The sequence below is a fragment of the Ptychodera flava genome, chromosome 1 (genome assembly GCF_041260155.1).
Source record: "Ptychodera flava strain L36383 chromosome 1, AS_Pfla_20210202, whole genome shotgun sequence".
NCBI lineage: Eukaryota > Metazoa > Hemichordata > Enteropneusta > Ptychoderidae > Ptychodera > Ptychodera flava.
In genome coordinates, this window is record NC_091928.1 from 55,187,997 (window position 1) to 55,215,970 (window position 27,974).

The following is a 27,974-nucleotide window of genomic DNA, read 5'->3' on the forward strand; positions in this document are numbered from 1 at the left end:
TAGTTTTGTAATAAAATTGATTTAATAATGTTGTAAGCTACAAGGAACACTTGCAGTAAGAAAAAGTTACTTGTTTCATGTATGGTAGTAATTATTTATTTTCAATTATTCTTTGTAAATATGCCTTAAAATCATAATAACTTCTGAGTAATAAAGGATACAATTTGTTCTTAATTATTGTTTTTATTGTGCGACAGCAACTGTGTCACACATAAATGAAATTTTTCACCAAGACTGACAGTGAACAAAACAAGAAATCACAATTGCATGGTACAAAAAATACACAAACAATGACATCTCAGATGCCTGTGTTTTCAGTGATATATTTCATGATCTCATACATCAATCATAATTTTCACAATACTTCATCACATCAAGATGCTATACAAATTCGAGAAATATAAAAAATAAAATTATTATATGGATTTGATGAAAAGATCATTGGCAAATTTGTCCTGTCTTTTTAATTAATTTCAAGTTAGCGATTTGACACACAAGTACTGTACTGATACTGTCCCTTTATCTTTGCCTGTCTGTCTGTGTGGCAGTTTGTGTGACTTATGAAGAAGGCCTAATTTGATCAGAACACAGTACATTGGTTAAGAATGGCAAGAAGTACCAGGTGGTTTTTGCTAGGTGTGGCTTGCATAATTGTGGCATGCAAATTTGCATAATCATTAGTTTAGAATTGGATATTCTCAAAATGACTGCATCAGATCTGATGAATCTTGAACAGAATGATATTAATCATAGAAATGTGACAGATTTTAATGACAGTTAGCAATTTCATGGAAAAGACATCGTTTATTTGCATTTTTAATGAGTTTTCACAATTAGGGATATATAACAGAAGCAGAGTAGTTTTGAGGTTGCTAATTGCTAATTTTCATATGGAAAGACAATCATTTAAGCAATGGTGAAATTTGGTGAAGGACTGCAATTTCATGTCAAATAATAGACAATTTCAAGATTGATGGAATTGGGTAATACTAAAGTTTACATTAAGATATTTAATTGATACAATATGAAACCATTAGTTTTGTAATAAAATTGATTTAATAATGTTGTAAGCTACAAGGAACACTTGCAGTAAGACAAAGTTACTTGTTTCATGTTTGGTAGTAATTAATTTCAAGTTAGCGATTTGACACACAAGTACTGTTACTAATACTGTCACTTTATCTTTGCCTGTCTGTCTGTGTGGCTGTTTGTGTGACATATGAATAATAGCTAATTTGATCAGATTATATTTTTTGGGTAAAGAATGGCAAGAAGTACCAGTTGGTTTTTGGTGGGTGTGGCTTGCATAATTGTGGCATGCAAATTTGCATAATCATTAGTTTAGAATTGGATATTCTCAAAATGACTGCATCAGATCTGACGATTCTTGAACAGAATGATATTGATCGTAGAAATGTGACAGCTTTGAAGGTCTGTTAGCAATTTTATGGAAAAGAAATCCTTTATTTGCATTTTAATGAGTTTTCACATTTAGGGATGTATAGCTGGAAGCATAGTAGTTTTTGGTACTAGTAAATTGCTAAGTCTCATATGGAAAGACAATCATTGAAGCAATGGTGAAATTTGGTGAAAGACTGCAATTCTATGTCAAATCATGGGCAATATCCAGATTGATGAAATTGAGTAATACTAATTTTGCCAATGGTGTTGATTATAGCAGTATGTGGACAAACTTTCACATCAAAATCCATTACAATTTTAGTCATTTCTTTGAATAAGCATAAGAATTGAATAGGTAAGAGTTTCAAAAGTAACCTTTTACTACTCTTTACTAAAAAGATGAACGTATTTTGAAATAGCAAACTAATCAGAATCACATATTTTTAATCCTTGTACACAATTATGTGCATTGAATGTAAAGAAAACTAAAATTACTGATGTAAAAAATTACACTATAGCTGATGACATCTGAGTCTCTCAAAAGACATAGATCAGTATGACCATTAAAAACTGGAACTCATTAAAGTCAACAAATGAATGTTGATAACATTAAGTCACAACCAACTACCAGTAGACAAACAGTTACATATCAGGGGACAATTCATCCAGACTGAAGACTTATTATTCAGATGGACTGAGCCATATCACAATTTTATCCGACATCTTAGTAGTAATGTCTGGCATCATGAAAATTTAATGCACCTTACAGTTATTCTCTGAATGCATTGATTACACTGTATCACTGTCAGTCAGATTAATCCATGGAACCCAGGCTTCTTTGTGATATTTAGGATCACATTTTGGATCTTCCGGTGGATGCTGAGGTTCTACAGCTGTTGAGTTGTATTCAGTCAGTCTATTTAGCATATCATTGACAACATCTGAAAAATACAATATTTAGAGGTTATTACCCAACATAACCTGTTCCTGTGTGGTATCAGGATGAAAGTAATTTGTGCTGCGTCAGACATGAGACAAAGTAGTGTCTGATGCAGCACAAATGACACTCATGCTGAGACGCCACAAGGAACAGGCGATTTTGGGTAATAACCCATTTATCATTAATCCATGCCCAGAATTTTCCAAATACCGGTAATAGGAAAACTCTTAAATTTTGTGGTTTTACTTTCATTACACCTTGCGTATAAATATGGAAATGTTAGTGTAAACAGGCTTCATTCATAAACTATATGATGTTTATATATCTCAATGAACACCATTAAAAAAGATACCGGTACTGAAAAAAAGTCAAACAGGAAGAACTTTTTATGGTGCCAAATATTATTACAATTGTTACCGATAAAACAGTTTCCACTGCTTAAATCTCTTCTGATTTCAATCATGTTTGATCATTGTACAGAGCAGAGAGCAGTGGCTTTTTTATTTGTTTACACTGAGGGTTGCCATGTCAACATTGTTAATATTATAAATGGCATTCACTTTCACAAATATTCATCTCCACAGCAATACTTAGGGATGTCACTTGAGTAAAATTGGCAAAGCAGAGAAATTTAAATTTAAATTTCTAATACAACTGCAGTCACCAGGCTGGATAATATATCCTGCAGACACATTGATTATGGAGACCATACTGCTTATCAAGTTACAAAACATCATGTCTTCTAACCACATGTACACATATACAGTTAAATTTTGTAAAGTGTAAGGTTGGAGATTTGCCACCAAAAGCTGGATCAATAACACTTTGCTAGTTTTCAAAAAGGGAAATCCATACATATACCGGTACTATAACTACCATTAACATCCATAACAATATTTATCACATGAACTGGCCCGAATCTCCACCTGTGTGACGTAGAACAGGATGGATAAGAAATCCAAATTACCCCTGTTGTACGTCATCAACCAGAACTTTTTTTGTACATAGTACCGTTCATACATGCAGGCGTCGCGACACGAACAGATTTGTTGTGATCGATGCCGTGCTAGCTCGCACGTTTACAAAAAGGTGACCCGATAAATCCAGACATGGAAACATAGAAGGCATATTTGTCTAACGAAATTTCAAGTCACTTAAACTAAAGCTTTTCCCGGGAATCGAATGGAGATACCGACGATTGTTTTATTTTAATGGCTCAGTAACGTCGCGGCTCCAGTCGAATCGTGTAGTACCGTGTAGGCTCAATGTGGACGTCATGCCTGGCGATCCCGGTTGGCGATAAAACCGAAACCTACATGTACACCTCAACGTGAGTTAAACTGAATAAATGAGTACAGTACATGTATAATCTTCGGGAAAGCGACATAGGAGGCACAAGCATAAAGTAATTAGACTAAGAACGATCAATTTCCTCAATCGCACAAAAACTCCGTAAATTCTCGCTCGGAATCAAAGTTGCAGCGCAGCATAAGGCTGTAGCGAAGCCATAAGCTGTCGAGCTGTGGAATCCCATATACTTCGAAAGTTAACTCAACGAACACTAAAAACAGAGTTTCCGTCAAGTAACAAAATTAGGTTGTATCCACGGGCGAATATGTGTCACTGCAAACATCAAAATCCGTAAGACAAAAACATTGAGGATTGAGATCGGGATTGACGAGTTGACACCGGCATGGCGACCGGTGACGGCAACGGCACAAACATGCAATGTGTGTGTCATCGAACGGAATCTTTCGCGCTCGCAAAGGTCGTAAACTTGTGTGATATTTTAAAAGCCATGGCATCTCTGAGAATGAGAAGTACTGTTTTGATCTTGTCATTGCATTTACTTCATAAATCTATTTGTAAATATTCTAAGTAATTCTGAATACTATGGCTATCTGTCGCTAGCACGGTGAAAGCTATGTCGGCCGATGGCCAACTCATCGGTACAGCGCGAGACACAGGAGACAATGATTGACACGTTCACGTGACCTAATCCGTATCCACCGTTATACCATGTGATGTAGCAAATTTCAGCTCGATGGGATTTATGAATGAAAGTATCTCCTGGGTGACAAGCCGCTTTACTCTTTAAATGAAAGTAATCCGCGTAAGTAAAACACAGATCGCGACAAAATGCAATTTTTTACGATAATGTTGATCCATCTACGTCAAAAGAAAAATAAGAAGACTGTTCATGTGATAAAAATATAATCCCATGGTATTTTTCTCTGTTTGACACCATCGTATAGGAGTGTTTTTCGCGGAGCCGCACAACTTCTCGCCTTTGGCTCGAAGTTGTACGGCTCCGCGAAAAACACTCGTACGATGACGTCAAATTGAGAAAAATACCATGGGATTATATATAAGTACATGATATAATATACTTTGCTAAATTTTACCCATGCTATCAGTACCATTAACAATAACAATCTGTACAAAGACATGATATCTTGCACAGGATGGCATTGGTAGCCTGCACTACAGAGTCAATCACAGACACAATTGTATTTACAAAATAACCCCTGAATAACAAAATCTAGTGGACAGACAACTGAAAGTGTCCCTCAGAACTAGATGACAAAGTGTTGGCAGTCTGGATATGATGGTGGACATTGACAAAGTATGAAAATGACAAAGAACATTTATGATTGAACGTACAAATTGATAAATATCTTACCTGGATACTGCTCAGCAATGTTATGATATTCACACGGATCAAGTATAACATTATACAGACATGGTTTCTGTTTTGGTTGGCAGTTTGTTGAGGCATTGGCTGGTTTCTTCCCACAATGCACCACTGCAGCCCTGGGGTCATGTGATACAGAAATGTTCCTCCCTGTACAAATAGCAAATGCCATTTTGAAATTTAACAATATTTACTCCAAAATCTATGGTATAACAAGTCATCGTTGATGACACAGTCCCCACTTGTTAATGGGTACTTTGATTACAGGTCCTCAGAGAGGATAGAGTCCTCTTCATTAAATCTGTGATAAAAATACTTTTGAAAAAATTCGCTGGATACATGTCTGAGTTATCGTTCAGGACATAAATAAAATCGTAATAAAATGGCCACACGGCGACCATATTGGATTGTATCACAAAACAAATTAACGTGCATATGTATGACATTAATCAATCTCCTAGCTTGTACCAACTTTTAATAAATTTGCTTGATACATGTCTGAGTTATGGTTCCAGACATGAAAAAAATGTAACAAAATGGCCACACCGCAGCCATATTGGATCGTATCACAAAACAAATCAATGTGCATGTGTATGACATAGGTCAATGTCCTTATACCAACTTTGAATAAAGTCGGTTGAGATATGCCAGAGTTATGGCCCTGTACATGAAAAAATCATGACAAAATGGACGCACGGCGGCCATATTGGATCGTATCATAAAACAAATTGATGTGCATAGCTATGATATTGGTCAATTGATGTCCTTGTACCAAATTTGAATAAAATCGGTTGAAACATGCCTGAGTAATGGCTCTGTACATGAAAAAATCGTAATGAAATGGCCGCTTGGCGGCCTTATTGGATCATATCACAAAACAAATTGATGTGCATATGTATGACATAGGTCAATGTCCTTGTACCAACTTTGAATAAAATCGGTTGAGATATGCCTGAGTTATGGCTCTGTACATGAAAAAAATCGTAACAAAATGGCCGCACGGCGGCTATATTGGATTGTATCACAAAACAAATTGACGTGCATATCTATGACATTGGTCAATGTCCTTGTACCAACTTTGAATAAAATCGGTTGAAACATGCCTGAGTAATGGCTCTGTACATGAAAAAAATCGTAATAAAATGGCCGCCTGGCGGCCATATTGGATCGTATCACAAAACAAATTGACGTGCATATGTATGACATAGGTCAATGTCCTTGTACCAAGTTTGAATAAAATCAGTTGAGATATGCCTGAGTTATGGCTCTGTACATGAAAAAATCATAATAAAATGGCCGCCTGGCAGCCATATTGGATCGTATCACAAAACAAATTGACGTGCATCTGTATGACATATGAAGTAATCCTTGTACCAAGTTTGAATGAAATCGCTCCAGGCATCTCTGAGATATCTGCGTGAACGGACGGACGCACGCACGCACGGACGCACACACGGACGCACGGACACACGCACGGACATGACCAAACCTATAAGTCCCCCCGGACGGTGTCCGTGGGGACTAAAAATATCATACATCATACAAAGTGGACAAGAATAAATTTGTCAAACTCAAAATTCAATGACTGAAGTTAGATTTTAAAGAATAGAGGAAGCAATTATTCACATGGGTTTACAGCAAATCATAAATTTGACAACTATTGAATTATTTTACATACTTTTTTCTGAACATATTTTGAAATTATTTCAAACAAAATGACAGTATGTACTAGAACTGTTCCGAATGCTTCAAACCGTAAAACAACTAAACTACTTTCACAGTTGTCAGGTACTTGCTGCCCTGTCTAATTAATACTTAGCTAAAATGACACTTCATTTTTGGGAGTTGATTTGTTATTTTCTTGTCTCAGATATGATTCTAGTAAACAATATTTGTTGCTATCAATACATTTTTACATGAAGTAAACAAAAGAGAGTATAAATTATGCAAGGTATTTGCATATCTTACAACCAAAACTACACTAAACTTTGCAGTAACACACCCATTTTTGTACGAAACATACTTGTGGTAACTTCTTCAGGCTGATACCAGCCACTCCATTTTCCATTGTAAGCATCTCCAATAATAAGTTTATAATCACCAACTCTCAATGCTGCTGTATGTTGAAGTGAATCTATGTTATGAAGAATTTCAGTCCTTGGTGATGGATCCCCTCTGTAAAATTTCAACAAATAATTGCATTGTGAAACCAGTCTAGACCGAACACCAAAGGGACTGAAAAATCCGTTCAGTGAACAGAGGTGTTTGGTTTATAGATTTTCCTTAAACATGGCATTCTATGTGGAAGGGACTAGAAAAGGTGTTCAGTATAGACAGGGTTCGGATTAGACAGGTTACACCGTACTTATCAATATAACTTCACTTTACGTTAACTACCATGTACACTATACAGCTTTGATATCATTTGATGTTAAAATAAATTCCATATTTGTTTCAAGTTGTTGTATTAACATTTTTCCAGGTAACTGTATTGTCTGATGGTATAGTGGAACCACTAAGCAGGCAAGAGGAACATTTGATAAAAATAATTCTGAAGATGGTTACAGTAGGATTCGTAAAGAGCCAACAGCAAGCATTCATCCATAGTCACAGAAATCAGACAACAGAAGGATTACCACTGTGACTGGAGTTACACAACAAGATGACTGAAGTGGTAGACTGGAGGCCCCAGTTGATCATTTCAACAACTTTGCTACCGGTATATACTTTACAGAACGAACTATCAGCATTTTTATAGTTTGTTCAAACAAGATAGCTTGAAAAAATACCCCAGCCATGATTTTGTAGTCTGGCCCAGGATAGCAAATGGAGCATCCACTTTTGGTGTGTAAACTACATGCAGGTGCAATTACTACCTTGATAATGTATTCCATACATTTACTCCATACAGATTGGTTGGTAAGTCAGACATGTTACCTCCAGCCAGGTGGTACAAAGTTGGTAGCCAATCAGTGACATGAATCATATTAGATGATATCCTCTGTGGTTTTTCCAGTAACGGACTGTTTATGAACCCATCACCTCGCACACCACCCTCCCAAAGGGTGGCTTTGGTCCCCCTAAGTGGCCAATTAGAAGCATAGTTCATATCAAAGCCAGCAGGGGGTCCGCCATTATCAGTGCTGAAAATAATGACAGAGTTGTCATAGAGACCAGTTTGATGGAGAGTTCTTGTGATGTTTCCAATGGAATCATCTAACGCTGACAACATACCTGTAAATGATAGATATTATTTTTCTTTACGACAACGTGATCTGAAAATCAAACCTCTGTAAATTATTTTGTCTGTTACATAAAAATATCAGTTTAAATCAAGTAACTGACCTAACATTTCTGTTTTATTACATCTTTATTCTTGGTGAAGTTAACCGATTAACATAATCGTTTATCATCGATAATTATGGATGCTTTCTGTAAAAATTGTTTGCTCATCATAATAAGTTTGCATTAGATCTGCGTCACAAGAATTCAGAATTGCCGAATAAAATTGTTATGATTTGAGTGAATGTGGCTCTGTCAATCTAATTATTCCTCCACCATCCAGTAATTTGACACATGGGAGACAAACAACTACCCTGACATGGATATATCCCAGCACAGATTCAGCAAGTTTCATCTTGTTCTGATTTTCATATCATACTGTGTGTTGAAATTGGAACTGGGTAACTGGAACATCTAGCATATTATTTTTCCATGTCTCAAAACATATGTCAATCATAACTCCATAAATACTTCAATTCAAGATGGTCGTTTTTTGTCTAGTACTTCTTTAACTGTGTTCCCCAATTTCCTGTAATCAGGTCCACACTCACCATTGATAACAATGGGTTTGGGCCAAACCATTGTGGTGTACCGGTATGGGTTACAATGGGTTGTATCAACTTTACCTGCAAATGTTCTTCTCTTTTCATCATGTATGTATGGAAACCTGCTGGTGTACTTGTATGGAGCTTGTAAAGGCACTTTGTTATTGGCGCTATGAACAGCTTGGTAAGCAAGGTACAGAAACAATGGCTGTAAACAATCATGCAGACACAAAGTAAACATAACTGACTGTGTGTTTATATATTATGGTTGGTTTGAACATTCAATTTTTGCTGACTTTGATAAATCTTGCATTGTTTTGTTTTTGTTTTTGTTCTCATTTGTTTTTTCAATTTCGAGCATGAATTTAAGTAGTACAATCAGGTCTATATGACACTAAAATACACTGTTATTTCTTCACATGTACAACTGGTCAAATAAATACATTCTCAATTGTCAAAATGCATAAGAATAAATTCTCATTGTACCTATACAGTATTTTCTTGTCTTTATACGCTTTCTTTAGAATACCGGTATGTATGCTTTAGAATATGAATGCATGCTTTCCTTTAGAATAAATCCCAGCCCAGCCCCAATCCCTACCTCCCCAGGGTAATCATAACATCCTTTAGTGTTGACTTAAGCATTCTGTGCACATGCCCTTTGATGGCATGAAATAAAATTGAACATTATAATATTACTGTAAGTAATTTAAGGTAGAGAATCTTCACTTCACCAAAACTTCCTAGATTTATAAGTATACAGTTTTGTAACTACCACTTGGTTTTCACAATTTACTTCTGATCTTCAAGTGGATACATTCAAACACCAGATTTTGTCTGTCTGAATTCATAGCATCTTGATTCCTCCATGATATCATTCACCATTGCACTTTCTTTCCCAGTGTATTCTAACCCTAGAAGCTAACAGTTATAACATGCCACATGCTCATCCTTGGTGCAAATCACCATAACATATCAAGTGACAATACGTCTAGTCTCCACTGGCTTGAAAAAAGTGACGTCAGAGTGTATTTTTTGGAAGACTATTTCCCTAGGGTAATTATTTTCTTGAAAGTGCCCGGTCACATGACTGTACACTTGATGTCATCTGTCACTTTGAAAACAATGGCAGGTGATTCATTGAATGATGATGGACAAGCCTAGTGTCTTCGACTAAAGCAACAAGATTTTCCATCCCAATAGCATGGGAACTTGAAGAGCTCATTGACTACAAAGATTACATAGCAACCAAGGACATTGTGCAGTATGCTAAGGACATATTTGCTTCTTTTAGCGAAGAAATTGGTACTACTGTTACCACTCTGGCCTGGAGAACTCCAGTAAACTTCTCACAATGTGGTGTTGTAGTGCATAAACATCTTAGCACACTATAAACAACAGAATTAGCATGTGGTGTGTTATAAATCACCTATAACCTGATCTTTATTTGGGCTATATAATACCTGTTTATTACCCCTTATGGCAGTGTGTTACCATAAAAAATATGGCAATACCTCTCCACTTATGGCCTCAGGGAATAGTGATTTATTTCTGTTGATGCATGCAGGCTCCTCAGGGTAATAAATGTTCCAGCCCTTATGACCAGGTAATAGATGTTTACTATACCAAGCACATACCGGTACATGTACATACCTTATCAGGATTATGACTCTTCAGAATCTTTTCAGCCTCTGTTGTGAAAAGTTCAGTACTGTATTCACCAAATGTTGGCCATTCTACTTCCATGTTCTTATGCATATCATAACCCCAGTACTTACTCTACAGAGAAAACACAGAAAGCAGGTTGTTATGGAATCTGTTCTAGACAGCTTTGAATCTACAATATAAGGTCATTCTTATAACATCATGGATTATGTTGGAGTAAATTGTTACGTGGAGGAATATCATAGATTTCTTTGGTAGAGCGCTTTACAATTTTACATTCAGGGGTATAATTTTGGGTGCAGTTTGAAAGTGGTAGGGTTGGAGTAAGTTTTGGGCATTATTGGATCTTGAAACACCCCACAACACTCACTTAACACATATTTTTGCTTCACAGAGAAATTCACAATTATTTCAGAATTTTTTTAAGAATGAGGAGTTTTTTAAATGGCACCATACACTTCAGGGAGAGATTTTCACTTTTGAACAATTTTTCCTGATCTTCAGCTTGTCTGGAGAATTTTGAAACACTGGGGAAGTTGTCACACTTTTGTTTCTGTAAAATGTTCAAATAAACTTGATTTCTATAGAGAATGGTGATCGTGTTTAAGTTTACAAACAGCAAATATTGGGTACCGAATATTTCTGTAGTGTGCAAAGTTGGTTACCACTGCTTTGTCATTGATCATGAAAGACAGTATGGCTTCCATGTAAAAGGTATGAGCCATGAATTTTATAGTTTCATTTTCAATCAATGTATAGGCCAAAGTAATTAAATTCTTTGTTTTGCATCCCCACCCGCTTAGGTTTTTAAGGTTTTCATGAAAAACACACACAATGTATTTGAATAAGAAATTTTAGGACACACCCGCTTAGCTTTTCTGAACTGAAAATTTTGTTGCAATTTTTTTTTTGCTGCAATCAAATTACATTGTGTTAATTTTCTTGTGTGTGTTTTTCAGCCACTTAGACACGTACCTTTTCCCATTTTGAGTGGACGCAAAACAAAGAATTTAATTACTTTGGCCTAACGTTGAAACACAGCCTGTATTGTGGGACACAAGTGGCCCTTACATGGAAACTAAAATTACAAAATTCTGCAGTTGGATGGAAAGTCAATATGCTACATAACTTACCCATTGAACATTGTGGGTGTAGTAGTCCATGTGACCACAGTAGTAACCATAGTAACTGTCAAAACCCCTGTAGGTAGGAGTGTATTCTTTTGCAAAGAATCCTAGATGCCACTGAGGAAAAAAAGAATTGGTTATTCTGCTGGGTTTACATGTTTCACTTACATGTAGGAAGTGAAACAGTATATTGTCATCATAGTTTCAACATGGCAAAAATCAAAATAAGTCACTGTGAAACTCTGCTGAACTTCACACCTTAGCTTGTTTATGGCAGAAATAATATTTGAAACTGTAGCTTATCTCATCTGTTCAGACTTTTGGAATTTGAAGAGACAGTTACCCTTGATCCTGGGCTACAAATACAAACAAAGCAAGCATCCATTATTTCAAACAGGGTCATCTTGGGAGTCACTCCACAGTTTTAATGGTTGGCATCACCCACAAATGACTCCTACCGGTACTTCTGACAATATCTACCCATCAATATCATTACTGCCTAAAGCCACCTTGAACTTTGATGACGATTGGCTAAGGATCAACAAGTACAGTTTTAGCTTAAATAAAATTCCTATCAGATGATATTTATTTACTTGTTTTACTTAGTATGTAAAAGTTGTTGATGGATATTTCCAATACAGGCATACCTGTTCCAAACTGCAAGTTATCAAACAACATGAATCACATCAACACAGGTACATTGTAGGAATCGTAAGATCTTACCGACAGACTGCCTAGGATTTTTATAACTTTAACATTTTGCCAAGTAATTTATCTTATTCTCAGGCCGTAAGTATAAACCCGATTCTGTTTATCCTAGTGACTTTTAAGCAGAAGTACAGAAAAAAAAACCCAGACATGAACTGAAAATGCTCACGTGTTTCAGTATATATTGCTTCATTATATGTTGCAGTTGTCTGTGAATTTAAATTTTTGCCATGTTTCGCCAACATTGGTCAAGTAAATCCAGGTACATCCCGCATTAGGAAAGTTATTAAATATTCAAATTAGGAATTAGCTGCAGTAAAAATCCAAAATGACTTGCAATAATGTTGTATCATAGTATCTTCTATGTACATAGCAAGTTTTGTCAAGTTTGGTCAAGGCAATCAAGATATATATCCCTAATTAGGAAAGTCATTAAACAGGGTTCTCAAAAATTTTTGAAGTAGGCGGAAAATTCAGAAAAGTAGGCGGTTAGCTAATGTGTGCAACCAGGTTCCCTGGGCGGGGGGGGGGGGGGGGGGGGGGGGGGGGGAGACAGTTCTAAGCAATTTCAAGCAATCTTATACAGTGTATAAAAGGCTATTCCAACATACACACAGGAGGGAGGGTTTCAGGGAGGGGGTCCCTCCCTGAAAGCAAGAAATTTTTAAAATTTGAAGACATTTTGGAGTAATTTCATGCATTATTGTACTGTATGAAAAACCATTTCAGCATGAGAGTGTTAAGGATTATTTTAAATTTGAAGACATTTCTGAGCAATTTCATGCATTCTTATACAGTGTATAAAAGGCTATTTCAACATACACAAAGGGGGAGGGTTTCAGGGACGGGGGTGGGCAAGAAATTTTTAAATTTTGAAGACATTTTGGAGTAATTTATGCATTCTTGTACAGTATTAAAGACCGTTTCAGCATACAGAATAATCATTATCATTGCCAATTACAACATGTTTTCAAGGGATAAAGTTTTAAAAAAAGTCAGAAAAATTAATTTGATATCACTTGGGCCTGTCAACTACATTCAGTTGACAAGGATAATAGCAAAATTTCACCAGACTGTTGTGTAGAATTATGTTTAGCTCATGACTTGAACAAACATTTTGAAATACATCGTAGAATGGGGCCTAGGGTTTTCACAACCCAGGTAACGATCTGCTAGAATCCTGACCAGCCTGGCTGTACAAAGTGTTTTACTGATTTAAATAAACTTGATTGAAGATACAGTAAAATCAAAGAGTTTATTCAATTCAATGAATGTAGGAACACAATTTTCAGTGATTTTAATTCACTGTACTAATTTCACAATAAAACGAATCCGCGAGCTGATTATTGATTTTTTGCTGATGTTGATATAATTGAAAAAGAGAGCTAAATTTTAGTGTTCATGTTTGATAAAACCTCAAACTATAAACGACACTGAACGCCAGCCTGTACTACACTGGTAGTCAATTGTAACACAGTACACACAACGCGATATCGGTCGACCTGAAATTTGACACTGTGATCGACGTAGCGTTTCAAAAGTACGAAAAGTGAGACCAAGTAATTTTTGTTTATTTAGATTTGACCTAAACCTCCCATAACCAACAGACAAAGTCACAAAATCAAAGTTTTCAAGCGTCGACTTTCTCTTCCGCGATGCACACAACCACAGCCCCTCCACAAAGCGCGATGTCGATCGACTTGAGTTGAATATTGACATCGTGATCGACCATGGATAGATTGACGTGGCGTTTCGAAAGTATGAACAGTGAGACTCAGTAACTTGTGGTCGCTTTAGATTTGATCAAAAACCTACCAAACCCATCAGACTAGGCCCTACCCTTACGCAGAAAACCAAAGCTCTCAAGCGTCGACTTTCTCTTCCGCGTTTGAGCGAAACAAAAGTCGGCTTCATTCGGAAATGGTCGGCTATTCGCGGGCATAACGTAATTGTATGTTAGTCCAATTTTCGGCTATACCCGATGTGAACGTCGGAATAATTCGGGCTGTGATCAGGCGAGCGAGGTTGACCTCAAGAGCGATGCCCAGTGTATAGTATAGTACAACACGTTCGCTGATCGCGGTACTACAGTGATAGCAACAAGTTCACCGCGTAAATTGCTAGACTACATATAGCCACATCGGCACTTCTGAAATATTATCTGCGGCTTGCAAGACCACCAAAAAAATCTAATTATTGTTATCAAAACCAGAATTTCCGGGCCATAGAGCGAAACAGTGCTGTAAAGTAGCCGGCCAAAATACGAAAGTAGCCGGTCAATTTGGCCGGCATCCGGCTAAAAATGAACACGCTGTTAAATATGTAAATTGGTAATTGGCATGAAATAAACTCTTTTTCAAAATGAGGAATTGACACAGTAGGTACATTTCTATCTGTCTGACTATTCTGGTTATTTCAAAGTGAAGGTTAAGAAAAAGAGGCAAAAAATTCTTTCTCCTTATGAGGGATTACAGGGGATCACCTTTCCATCTCACTGATCCCAAAAGGAAGTTATTGAACCAGACAGCTAGGGCTGATTGAGTTTGTTAAATCCTGCATTAATGGTTTCTGTTTCATAAATAGAAGATCTTGACACATGTTAGGTCCACCATTTCACCTGTATTATACTGTTTATAGATCACCCAATGATGGGAATGCAATAAAGCAAGACCTCATATTCAGTTGTACTAAATTTGATATAAGAGAAGCATAACTGCATTTGAGTCAAAATTTGATGGAATGAAAAAAATATATATACAAGAGAGGTAGAAATATTTTATTTTCACATTTTTGTGCTTTGTTTCAGAAATGAACATGATTTATAATAAAATGATTGTATCAGAGTTTCAGAGTTATTTTGATTCGTGAGAGTTTGTAATTCATCAAAGTCAGACTGACCTTGCCAATCATATGTGTAGCGTATCCAAGAGGTTTAAGGTATTCTGCCATCGTAGTTTCATTGGGTCGTAATCCGTACGGCTGTGGCGCCACTATCACATTGTGTTGAAGACCTGTACAGTAACAGTGATACAAGAACACAATAAAGCTACAGTAAGTCACAGTTCTAAAGCATTCACTAATTGCATTATTTTAATCACTGAACAAACAGAAAAATTGAATTTGAAAGGGTAAAACAAAATGATTTGTTTCAGACCATTGCAAACTAAACTTTAAAACCTGCAAGTCATGTTTATTTTTTAATTGTTTTTCCTAATGTGTTCAGTGGATTCTATGTGCAATGCTTCCTTGCCTCCATACATGTCTAAAATGCTGAAAGAAGACAGAGTATATGTGTTGCTGTACGGTAGTCTCATTTCATAATGGATTGGAAGGGGGGGGTTAAAATAAAAGAAAATCACATCACGTCATGCCTAACCATTTGCCAGTGTCAAGGAAAACGAATGTTCTTCCCTTAACAGGAGTATATGTAAGACAAGAGTTACATAAATACAAAGCCCATATCAAGAGGTATAGTTTATTACCACAAATGTGGGTGTAATAGCAACAGTATCGAGTTGTTTTTCTATACTTGATGTAATATTTGTTGAAGTCAATGAACAGTGTTGAGGTGCTGATTGCTGAATCTCAAACTAACCTGTATGGATTGGGTGTCTGCCAGTCATGAGGGCGCTGCGTGTTGGTGTACAGATTGGCTGTACATAGTAATTGTGTAATATGACTCCATTGTAAGCCAAGTAATCAATGTTTGGAGTGGGAATCTGATCAGATCCATGGAAACTCACATCATCCCATCCCTGTGAAATACAGTCAGTAGTATTTTTCTATCAAAAAAATTATTTGACTCAATGTGATCTTTAATCAGGGTAAATATAACCATAGCAATTTAATACATGCACTCAAGCCTAGAAAGAAAATTCAGTTCAAGTCATTCAGCTTACAATATCTTTTGGAGTGGTACGCACCTTGAAATTGAAAGATTTAGCTTTTGCTCAAACTTTCAATAATGAAACTTCCAATCATTGCCTTTTAAAAAATAACGATAAAAATCAGGGGTCCCTGTGCAAAAATTGGTATGAGAGAAATAAATGTTACACCAATATTCAAAATGGCTACCATCCCTATGTTAACTCTATGGATAACAAGTCATCGATGATGACACAGTCCCCACTTATTCATGGGTACTTTGATGACCAGTCCTCAGAGAGGATAGAGTCCTGTTCGAAAAATGGGTCTATGTATGATTAAAAATTCTGCAATACAGATTGGGCAAGAAATACATATGCGCATACTAATGAGGTGCAAGATGTGACATCTTAAGGTCTAATATCCTATCAGAATTGGAGGGTATAGAACTTGTGGTTACTGAGTTATGCATATATATGTATAATCAAGGTCAAATGGTCATAAGGTCACGTGACATTTTGAAAAAAAATTGTATTGCTAATTAACCCTTTTCCTGCCAGACAGTAATAACTGTATCACTTCCCCATCAGCCAAGTCAGTAAAAAGCGGTATTGAGCCAAAACATGACGTATTTTCACCCACTTGGCTTGGTATGTTATAGCATCTTTTGTCCAAAAAAAATCAACTTTACAGTATTATGTTTTCAACAGCCTTCAAATGTACAGTATTATGTTAAAATACATCATATGGAATACGTTGTGTTTCATTAATTTTAACCATCTTGACCTGGTGGTGAAATATGGACTTGGCAGGAAAAGGGTTAATCCCTATATGCCAAAAATCAGACCTCTAGCTCTATTCCCTTGCCCAGAATTAGATGTGTGCATAATTAATGAGGTAAAGCGTGTGTTGTCATAAGGTCTCCCACCCTACTAAATATAAAGGACATAGCACTTGTGGTTACGTATTTATCGACATAAACGTATATTTCAGGTCAACGGTCATCGAGGTCACATGACATTTGGTCAAAAAATATAGTTATCCCTATATACCAAAAATCAGACATCCAGCTCTATGGGTTTGCTCAGAATTAGATATATGCATAATTAATGAGGTACAGTATGAAGCATCATACATGTAAGGTCTCCCATCATACCATATATGAAGGGTGTAGCACTTGTGGTTACTGAGTTATATACTTGAGGTCAAAGTTCATCGAGGTCATGTGACATTTTGTCAAAAAAATTGTGTTGCTAAGTTATCGCTATATACCAAAAATCAGACCTCTAGCTCTATTGACTCGCTCAAAATTAGATATGCACATAATTAATGAGGTACAATATGTGTCGTCATAAGCTGTCCCATCATACCATATATGAAGGGTGTAGCACTTGTGGTTACTGAGTTATGGACAAATATTTATATTTGAGGTCAAAGGTCACCAAGGTCACATGACATTTTGTCAAAAAAAATGTGTTGCTAAGTTATCCCTATATACCAAAAATCAGACCTCCAGCTCTATTGGCTTGCTCAAAATTAGATATGTGCATAATTAATGATGTACAATATGTGGCGTCATAAGCTGTCCCATCATACCATATATGAAGGGTGTAGCACTTGTGGTTACTGAGTTATGGACAATTATATTATATCATGCTACCATGCGCCATTCTGATTGGACGAGAGCTCATTCCACCGATGCTAAAATACTGTTTTAGCACTGATAGCAGTGGTAAAACGGGCCCCTAAACCAGAATTTTCGAAAATTTCCCACTCGCTGCATTTTGAACGTACCCATCTAAACCATAGACCCTCGCGAAAAACCGAAACAGTCCGCTTTGTTTCAAAGAAAGAATACAGAATTTTGATACACAGATAGAGTGTGGGTCTGTAACTCACCTCTTGGTGAAAATAAGTTGGGATTGATGATAAACTACATCTCTGAACCAGCACACTTGAGTGTGATGTAGACGAATTATTGCATTGAGGCGACAGCGCACCGTGCACTTTTCTTGATATTGCGGGAATCGAGACGTGATATATCCTACCGCTCTTTAAAATGAAGATAGTATTCGTTCACACACTGATAAATTGACACTTCCTCACAGTAACGGTATGTCAGATATTCTTTACCAAAGTTTGGGCTGCAACAGACCAGGGTGTCCTAACGATGTAGACCAAGAAGTTCAAAATAACAATGGGACGACTCCTGGCGACTGCGACAGAATTTGACATCAAATGCTACGAACAATATCAGCGTCCAGCTCTCGCTGGATCGGGCAACACACACTGTACAACTGTTCATCACAATTGCAGTCATCGTACATGTGGATTATTTCAAAACTGCATGTTTTCTGGTACGTCCGAATTATCCATCAAATACATCCTGTAACTTCACTGTACCACCTCTGAATGTCGCGACGGTCGAGGTATACCGTATACGCGTAAGCGGTACAGAATGAGACAAATCTATTTTTAGTAGGCCTATGCCAAAAAAAAACAGGACTATTGTTCATATGTAAATTTACGAAAAAATTGTTACTTTTTCTTTTGATTTGAACTCTTGACCTGTTTTTTCTGTGTCTGCAGCAGGTATTTTATGATAGTCTTCGCGTTGCATGCGAATAAAAATGCAATGTTGATGAACGTATGCATATTTATCGTACGATACTGTGTGCGTGTACGTAATCCCAACATAAAAATGCTCGGTCTCGGGCGCAGAATTTCCGATGATCGATCTCTCACACGTCCATTTTCTGTATTTGGGGCTTAATGTGACGAAAATAGTCAAACAAGACAACAAAGACACATAAGTTGATATAATATAATAGCAATAACCCCCTTCGCAGTCGGGTATACACTCGATTTTGGTACAATACGCTCCATATAGCACTCGCCTATCGGCTCGTGCTATATGTTGCGCATTGTACCAAAATCTCGTGTATACCCTCCTGCGGCGTGGGTTATTGCTTAAATATATATATTTGAGGTCAAAGGTCACCAAGGTCACGTGACATTTTGTCAAAATATCTGAGATATCTGCGTGAACGGATGGACTCACGGATGGACTAACGGACTGACATGACCCAATCTATAAGCCCCCTGGACTTCATCCGTGGGGACTAAAAACTGTGTCACTGCATCCTTTTTGCAATATGAATACGATGAGAAACTAAATTTTTATTTTTCTTGGCCTTATACATGGGAGTCTATGGACTGCCTTATACATGGGAGTCTATGGAGACTGCCTTATACATGGGAGTCTATGGAGGTGAAAACTAAAAAGTCCTCTAACACGGCCAAATTTGATCGCATTGTGAAACAAATCGACGTGCATCTGCAGGGTTAGCGGTAGGATTTTCAAATTAGTAGCCACACTTACTCAGTGTGGCTAATTTGGTCCTAATTTTATTAGCCACACGCAATTTTCATTAGCCACACATACTTAATGCTGGTAGAAACATATTGCTTTAGTCTTCAAGTTTTTGATGTGATACATTCATAAATGCATTCACACACATATTAATATATATATATATATATATATATATATATATATATATTTATATATAATCTCCCAGTATCTCGAACGAGTGTGACGTCATCGAAGACGAGGGTTTCCCCCAACATAGCGGCAGTATCCCTCCGAGCCGATAGGCGAGGAGGGATACAGCTATGTTGGGGGAAACCCGAGTCTTCGATGACGTCACATGAGTGAGAAATACTGGGAGATTATATATTTATCACATGCATAGACCCACTTTTTTTATTTTCACTTTCTCGCGCGATGTAATTTGGACCTTTATTATGTCGGCGTGGCGGATGAAGTGGTACGGCTCCAGCTGATTCCGTTCACATTCGGACGCACGTTCCTCTCGATGCGTCAGAGTAGTCTCTCACTGTCGGATTTTCCGTGCAAAACTTGAATGGATATAGCCGTTATCAGCGAGGACAAGGGAAAGGAGGATGATATAGTATCTTCAGATGTATTATTTTGTTTGAAGGTAAAGTAATAATGTAAATAATGCAACGAAATTTAGCCTTGTCGTGCTGTTCATAGCGGTGCTTACACGTTGTTTACACTGTACGATTCGAACGAACACGCTGTGCAGTCGTCATTTTTACTGCTGTCAGTTCCTGACTTCGGTCATAATATATGAATAAAACCACAATTGAACTGTATCACATCATTCTTGTTGGTCATTTATGCAACCACACTGTACCTCCTATCGAGCTGTCGACGAAGTGGCACAAGCTTCTGAAAACCGCGTTTGCCGTACGTTACTACAGTAGGCTAAACATTCTCGCTTTATTACAGCCTACCGCAGAAGTTCAACAGCAATACAGCACTTTGCCGATGCTAAAAATTTAACCCGTCACCTTACAGGATGAGATGTTGATTTTGATACATCATATTCTTAATATATATGTTGGATTCTGGTTCGGTGATAAATTGGTCGATTTTGAGCGATGACTCGGCTGTTTACGGCTCGTGACGAGATAGCACAGTACAGTGGTAGTAGCAAACGTAGGGAGCAGACGACAGTGAACGCTCTCGTTTTCCCCAGTTGAAAAAAAAAACCAAAAAAACTTTCACAATCATCGCTACCAAAAGCCTTGACGTTTTCGCTATGTATTACCTTTACCGCATTTTTAAGTAAACTCCTTTATGCCCACTCAATTTTCATCTGCACGAGAATGCTTACAAACAGTTTCAGTAGAAAAAAAAGTTCCGACCCCGTATACCCCTACTTCTGACGTCAGAAGTAGGGGTATACGGAAATCCTGTAAACCGTATACCTATAGTGTGATGTCACACTATAGGGATAACTGGGTCTATGTATGTGATAAATATATATATATATATATATATATATATATATATATCTATCTGAGATACATTGATATGAGATTCACTGCAAAGGCTACACAGACAGTAGACATGATCTTTAAGTCAACTAAACATTTGTAAAAACACATTCAGAGACACACAAGACCTTATAAACATTTTTCAAGAACAGTCAAATCATCATTATGTGATTTGGGAAAATTGTTTGAACTCAGACCAAAATAAAAATGAAAAAGAGTAAAATATTGATGAACATGTTACATCCTCATCTATATATACTCTTTTGTTGTTGATTTTGCAAAACCTGGATTGCACTTTATGATCAAGATCCCCAATTGGGATAGGATTTCAATAAAGGCTTACTTCACTTTACTTTACATGCCTACCCTAGTTAAACCCCGATACAGAAAGGTGATGAGCGTATAATAGATCATTACAGTTAGTAAAATTACTTTTCCGATCAGAAAAACTGTTAAAAAGGTGTTACAACAATGAGACATTGAAGTTCTAGCGACAGCATTGTTAGGAAAATGGCACGTTTTGCCAGTACCTTCATGAATCTGTGTCCCTCCGTACCCCCGTTACCTAAATAGAATAGTCCCACTCCGCACATCCGCCATTGTTATTCTCACTCAAGGCGACGATGCGACGTCGGCTTTCCTTCTCTAAATATGCAATTTCATTTGTTTGACGCTATTATCCTTTCATCAGTGAAGAGTTTTTACCGGTGACTATTACAACGTTCACTGCTATGTCGTTGTTTTCACAAGATGTAGACCGTTTGATATTGCAATGTCGACTTGCTTTTATGTGCAGTCAATGCACATGCCATGCCATAGTTTTAATACGGTTCACACTATGCTGTTGATCGACAGCATACACAACGTTTTTGTTTCACGTTTACTTTTTATAAGTTATGATTAATATGGAAATTTCACTAAAAATGTCGCTGATCCAGGGATTGTGTAATCAGTTTGATTTGATACTGCTATATGAAATACTTTGTCAATAAAGCTCGGAATCGTCGCTGAGTTTTGCTGCTTTTGGCTATGGTTGTCTATCTCAGTATCAACGTGATCGCCTTTTGGCTATGGTTGTCTTCTCAGTATCAACGTGATCGGAATGCCAGTTCATGGAGATCGATCGAGATCGCGAGAATGTAATTGTAGGTATTCCAAGTGAAAATTTTAAAATCACTAAATTGCTTTTTTGATGCATTTTCCAAAGAGTGCTTTGGAAATGATGAAAAATACTTTTTATCTGGTCAAAATCGGTTCAGTCATTCAAAAGTTATGAAGATTTTTGTGTATGTAAAACCTCGCGGCCGAAGGTCATAGTATTGGGAAAAAGTTAAAATTGATGAAATCATAGATTTTAATAGGCTTGTTTTCCCTGAAATACATGACTCTGTAACAAATGTGATGCTAAAAGTATTTAAAAGTAAATTCTTTTTACAAAATAATTTAATCTTTGACCAAAGGAAATTTACTTTTTGATGTAAACATATCCAAATATGGCAGTTTGTCCAATTCTGCATCGCGGAAAATTTATAAAATGACTGAAAAATACAAATTTTGGCAGATTTACAGTCATTCTGATGCAAAATAATTGATGAACTTACAAAGCATTCTTAATCTATATGCAGTGCTACTGAAGTGTAATTAAAAAAAGGGAAAGTTCATGCAGGAAAGGTAATTAGATAGTCAGAAATGCAGTGTTAAGTTTGACTTTACTGCAAAATGTGCCTTTGCGGGCCAGCAAAACATAGGGTAAAATATGAAAATTAGCTATGTTTGGTAAAGTCTACTCAAGAGCATTGATGTTTAAAAAGTACAACCAAAGCATATCAGCAAAGAAAAACAATTTTTCAACAAGTTTCAAATATAAATATGGTAAACTTACTTCCCAGATCACTGTAATTTTGACCAAAAATGTCACTTTTGTACAAAAAATGACATTCACATCGGATGATGAAATATGAAAAGTTACCATGTACGCAATGTCTGAGCAAGTATTTTATAGTGTCAAACCATCTTTTCTGGGTTTTTATCTCTAGAAAACCCTTTGTTATGAGCACCAATGAACATTCAGCAACAAAACTACTCTAAATGATAAAAAATGAGTGACAGAAAAACCCATTTATGCAAATTTCTCGCTTTGAATGAGTCGCCACTGGCCCTGAGATCGAGAGCCTGCATGAATGTACTTTTGTTGGTTAACCACCGGCTACGAAAATTTAGGAAATTTTTGAAATGTTCATGAAGTTCATAGCAAAATTTTGATGAAGGAATATCTACTTTATTGAAAATAACCTATACCAAGTGTTTCCATGGCAACCATTCTTTTAATTAAATTTTTAGTTATCAACAATTCCTTCGGTATGCCAATACAGCTCGTCTCAGAACCAGACATACTTATATACACACATGATTTGGCAACACCCTGAAAATTAAATAATTTTCAACAGCTCTGATTTACATTTCATAATTTCCTAAACATTTCTTGTTTTTTATTAACGCCTCCAATTATGTAATTAGATATTACTGTACCTTTAGAATATGTGAGGTTTTAATCTTACCATGATCCACAATATTTTTGGTCGTTGGAAACATTCAAATTGAAAGTAAGTGGAATTTGAAAACTGTTGATGAAATGCTTTTAATTATTCTATGTGAAGTACCAGTTTCGATTGCAGATACTACAACAGAAGAGTTCAACACTGCCAAGATATGAGTACAGCACACTGAATTTTGAACTTCAAATGACTGAAGTGTGTCGCAATAAAGTTTCTTTTATAAATCAATCGTTTCATTCTTTTCTGAGATTGTAGAGACTAAGGACTATTAAAGGATATTAGTAACTTTCAACCAGGAAAAAATACCAATACGTGGAAAGGATCCAAACAAATCAACTTATTTATTTCGTTACATATTACAAAACCGAAAGGAAACACATAATTCTCATTTCAGTGATTAGGGCTAATTTTATACTCATCGATGTTTGATGATGAAAGGAACAGAATCATTATAAAAAACTACGAATTAACCTCAAAAGCAACAAAATTCCAAGCATAACATTACACTGTTGTTCAGAATGTTAATTTATAAAGTTCGCTCAAAATGTACTTTGAAAACGATAGTATTTTGACTGCCGTATCGGCAGCTACTTACTAAAATCTGTTGAAAAAGAGTACTAAATATCGTTGTTTTCAGGTCAACAAGTGATTGAATCCAAAAAATGGTTCATGAAACGGTAAAACAACCACTGATAAATAAGTAATTTTTCTCAAGAGTGACTTCAAACGCCTCGCCTGAAAGAAAATTTCATCCAGTTTCACAGAAACTGACCGTATTTTCAAGCGCCGTAGCTATGAACGATAGGTCTGGGGAATCCCCGCGAAAATCGCTCACACTCGTCCAAAACATTGATCGTTCGCTTTTGAGCTGCATGATTCACCTTGTCAAAAATATTTTTATTTTGTAAATAATTAATTAAATTTCTTACTTTTTTCTTTCGTTTGATAATTAAAAGTCATTATGATGTTTTTAGATGCTTTAGAAAAATTCAAAACCCGCTAAAAAAGCGACTATATGGCCAAAATTCAAACAAAAAACACGAAAATAAAGGTCGAATCATGGGCTATCTATCTATGAATACTTTCAGTGTCTTTACGCTCAGGCTCAACTGCGATAGAACGCTGTGTATGCGTAGGCTCAGTGGGCTAAAAATAGCAAGTTGAAAACATGGCCGCCGCTCTCGCTGATGCACGATTTTTGCATCGAAATTTTTCGCTCATTTTCGTTCGTATGACTTTTGAAACTCCAGGAAACGATTGAGAAGAAAGGGGTACCTTGAAGTATTTAGGTATTTGCTGATAATTTGCCAAATTAAACGAGAAAAAATGCTTCGAAAATTCCCACATGCTTACACACTGAGCGCTTTCAGAAGCCGTAGCATGTTCGTGTGGTATACCTAGTAATTGTAACTGTTTTCTGTATTTTGTCTTCCTTTACAATTTCAAGTAAGTGCTTTAAATAAAGAGTTTTTTATGTTGTCTTTAGCATATCAGTGGAAAAGCATTAAGATTTGGACTGTTTAGTTTTATCATCAGCTGTCGCCACGCTTTTGAGATCGTGGCGATTGCCGATGGGTTTTTGTTCGCCACAAACAAGTTTTAGTCGCATTTTGCGACTGTGGCGACCTCTACCGCGAACCCTGATCTGTATGGGGTAGGGTACTATCCTTGTGCAAAGTTTGAAAGAAATTGACCTGGGCATGTCTGAGATATCTGCGTGAACGGACGGACGGACGGACGCACGGACGGACGGACGCACGGACGCACACACGGACGGACATGACCAAACCTATAAGTCCCCCCGGACGGTGTCCGTGGGGACTAAAAATAAAATAAATGTAAACTTTTTCCCACATGCTTCAAAATGAGACACACAAGTAGAGGACCAAAAACATACTGTAAAGTTTGAAATAGTCCAATATCTCTGTCCCAGAAATGCATTCTACCTAATCGTGGCTGAACCTGATGGTAAAGAACTTACACATATAAATGAACATTTGAAAACCTACACTCAAGGAATTTTCATTTCAAGAAACAAGTTTTTCTTTTGGTCTCATCCAGTTAGTAATTCTACCAAGAGACATTTCATGTGTTGCTACCACCAGACTTACCAAGTCATCTGCTAAAATCAAAATGATGTGTGGTTGCCTTGATGACCCGTCAATTCCTACCCACAATGCACTGTATAACATCAATAGTGTGGTAACCCATTTTGTTGAATCTCCTCTAATCTCCATACTGTTTCTGTACTCTGTAAAAGTATGTAAAAAAGCTCTGCATTTAAACAAAGAGGTGTTTCTCTTCTAAAAACATCAAATATTCTAAATCTTAAACATAGTTAACATAATTAATGAACATAAGTGGAATGTGCATCGATCAGTAAATTTTTAAAAGCCATTGTATATGGCTGTTCACAGTTGATGTCATTGGTCTCTCATTAATATGCAAAAATAAATATTTGTCCACATTTTTAGATTACTCTTTTGAAAATTACGCAAGCAAGAATGACAAAAATACATCTTATTCGGTGACTGCTGTTGTAACAAATAATAAAAGACATATTCACAACTCAAATACAAGCTGCATAAAACAGCCACACATGTAACATTGATAAAATTTGTCTGCATTTCAAGTGTCCAATGTCGCGTGTATACAGCTATATGTAGCAACAAACTTGTAACAGTGAGGACCACTATTTAAGGTAATGTGCAACTCTGAAATGAAAATGTTTAACTTCACTCACAGTATTCTTTGAAAAGGGAAACTTTAGACCAGTCTTTTATAAGGAACAATTTTCTCAACAAATCAATCATAAATGTCACATGCAAAACCAAACTTATATTTCTTCCAACAGAACATTTAATATAAACTAAACCATAATCTAGTTATATGCATTATTTACTACTTCATGACTTTGTCTTTGTCATATGGGATTTAGCCTGGTTTCTATTTAAAACTGATTGGTACAAATGTAATGTAATCCTTTACCGTATTACAAGCAATAAAATATTCATTAATATCATTATCATCATCATCAAGAATATAAAACAGGAGCTGCCTTGTAAAGCTGTTGGATAAGAGAGAGATTTCCCAGTATCTAATTGAAATGCAATATTTTGATTAATGACCTTGTGAACTTACAAGAAAAGGTAAAATCTTTAATCATAGATCTTAGGGTCTACGTTTCAATTTACAGGCTTCACAAAGAGTCTAAACAAACATTAGGGGAGAACAAAAATTGTAAAAAATTGACAGTAAGATAAAAATGTTCCAGTTCTGAGGTGAAAATGTATCAAAAACGGAGTCCATTCGTTTTTCATCGCACATCACATTGGAAATTGCTGTGTCAAGATCTCAAGATTTTCAAACGGAATTAAGTGGTTTATTACTACAATCATAATTGCACTGATATAACTTTCTTTTCAATTTCCCGTTTTAGATGTCAAAATTTCAAAGGGAGCATTTACAGTGTGAGAGATTGATCCAGAATACATTGTTGATTGTGGTTGGAGGCGTGACCGGCAAGAAAGAACACAGTGCCCTACAGCACAATCCCCCCTTGCTGTCTACATGGATGTAAAAAATAGATATTTTTTACATCCATGCTGTCTATGGTTCAAAACATTTCACACACATATACAAAGGATGCACACACTGCTAATATGTCTTGTTGTAAGAAATGATGTATGGTTTGTTGTACATGCAAGGCTGCATTCGTAAGAAAAAAAGGGCCACTCATAAATTTTTACTCGTTGAAAGAAATGGCGCAGGTATTCGATCTCGCTTCTACCTAGACCATAGACCCTCGATCGATAAAAACTGTTTCTACCTAGGCTAGGTAAGTAATCTGAGTCAGTTTACCTATTTGATCACCCTACTTTACCTTATTTTACGGAGACTACGTTTCAAATTGTGCACATCACGAAGTGCACAGACGTTCTCCCTGGACCAATTGGACTTTACTCTGTCACATTAGTCAATTCGTGACAGTTTTCCGATCCTGAGCATTTCCTCTGTCTGTGGCGCAAAACACATGATCAATCACGGGATGTCTGTGTACAATGGTATAGTTGTTTGTCAACAAATTATGGATTCAACTTTGCCTGCAGTAAATGACAAAGCTCAGGCGATATATTTGCGAAGTTGCAAAACTTGTCCATAGTGAGAACGTGAACGACCAGTGCTGCTGCGTGTTGCAAACTAGCGGGCACGAACCGCGCAGCCTGGCCTCGAGTATTTGCGAAGGCGCGAAGTTGCTAAATCAAAACAGGTAGTAAGCCTGATTTAGGTCAACCTCGTACCCTGCTGATGGAAGATACCCAC

At 36.6% G+C, this 27,974-nt stretch overlaps 2 protein-coding genes across 3 annotated transcripts in view; one reads left to right on the plus strand and one right to left on the minus strand.

The window, feature by feature from the left end:
- LOC139141401 (arylsulfatase B-like) overlaps window positions 1-27,974 on the plus strand; it is a 150,633-nt gene that overhangs the window by 32,868 nt on the left and 89,791 nt on the right. The window lies entirely within an intron of this gene.
- Window positions 4-27,949, minus strand: LOC139141382 (arylsulfatase I-like). Of its 2 annotated transcripts, none has more exons than XM_070711010.1 (11): window positions 27,535-27,949; window positions 25,763-25,902; window positions 15,959-16,118; window positions 15,262-15,374; window positions 11,662-11,772; window positions 10,517-10,642; window positions 8,945-9,071; window positions 7,913-8,270; window positions 7,039-7,211; window positions 5,025-5,186; window positions 4-2,342 (listed from the first exon to the last, which is right to left on the minus strand). In XM_070711010.1, the coding sequence occupies exons 2-11, from the start codon at window positions 25,886-25,888 to the stop codon at window positions 2,191-2,193; spliced, it is 1,608 nt and encodes a 535-aa protein (XP_070567111.1). In that variant the 5' UTR covers window positions 25,889-25,902; window positions 27,535-27,949; the 3' UTR covers window positions 4-2,190. The 2 variants fall into 2 exon arrangements, with proteins under 2 accessions (XP_070567111.1, XP_070567117.1); XM_070711016.1 differs by having other exon boundaries at window positions 7,060-7,211; window positions 27,535-27,948.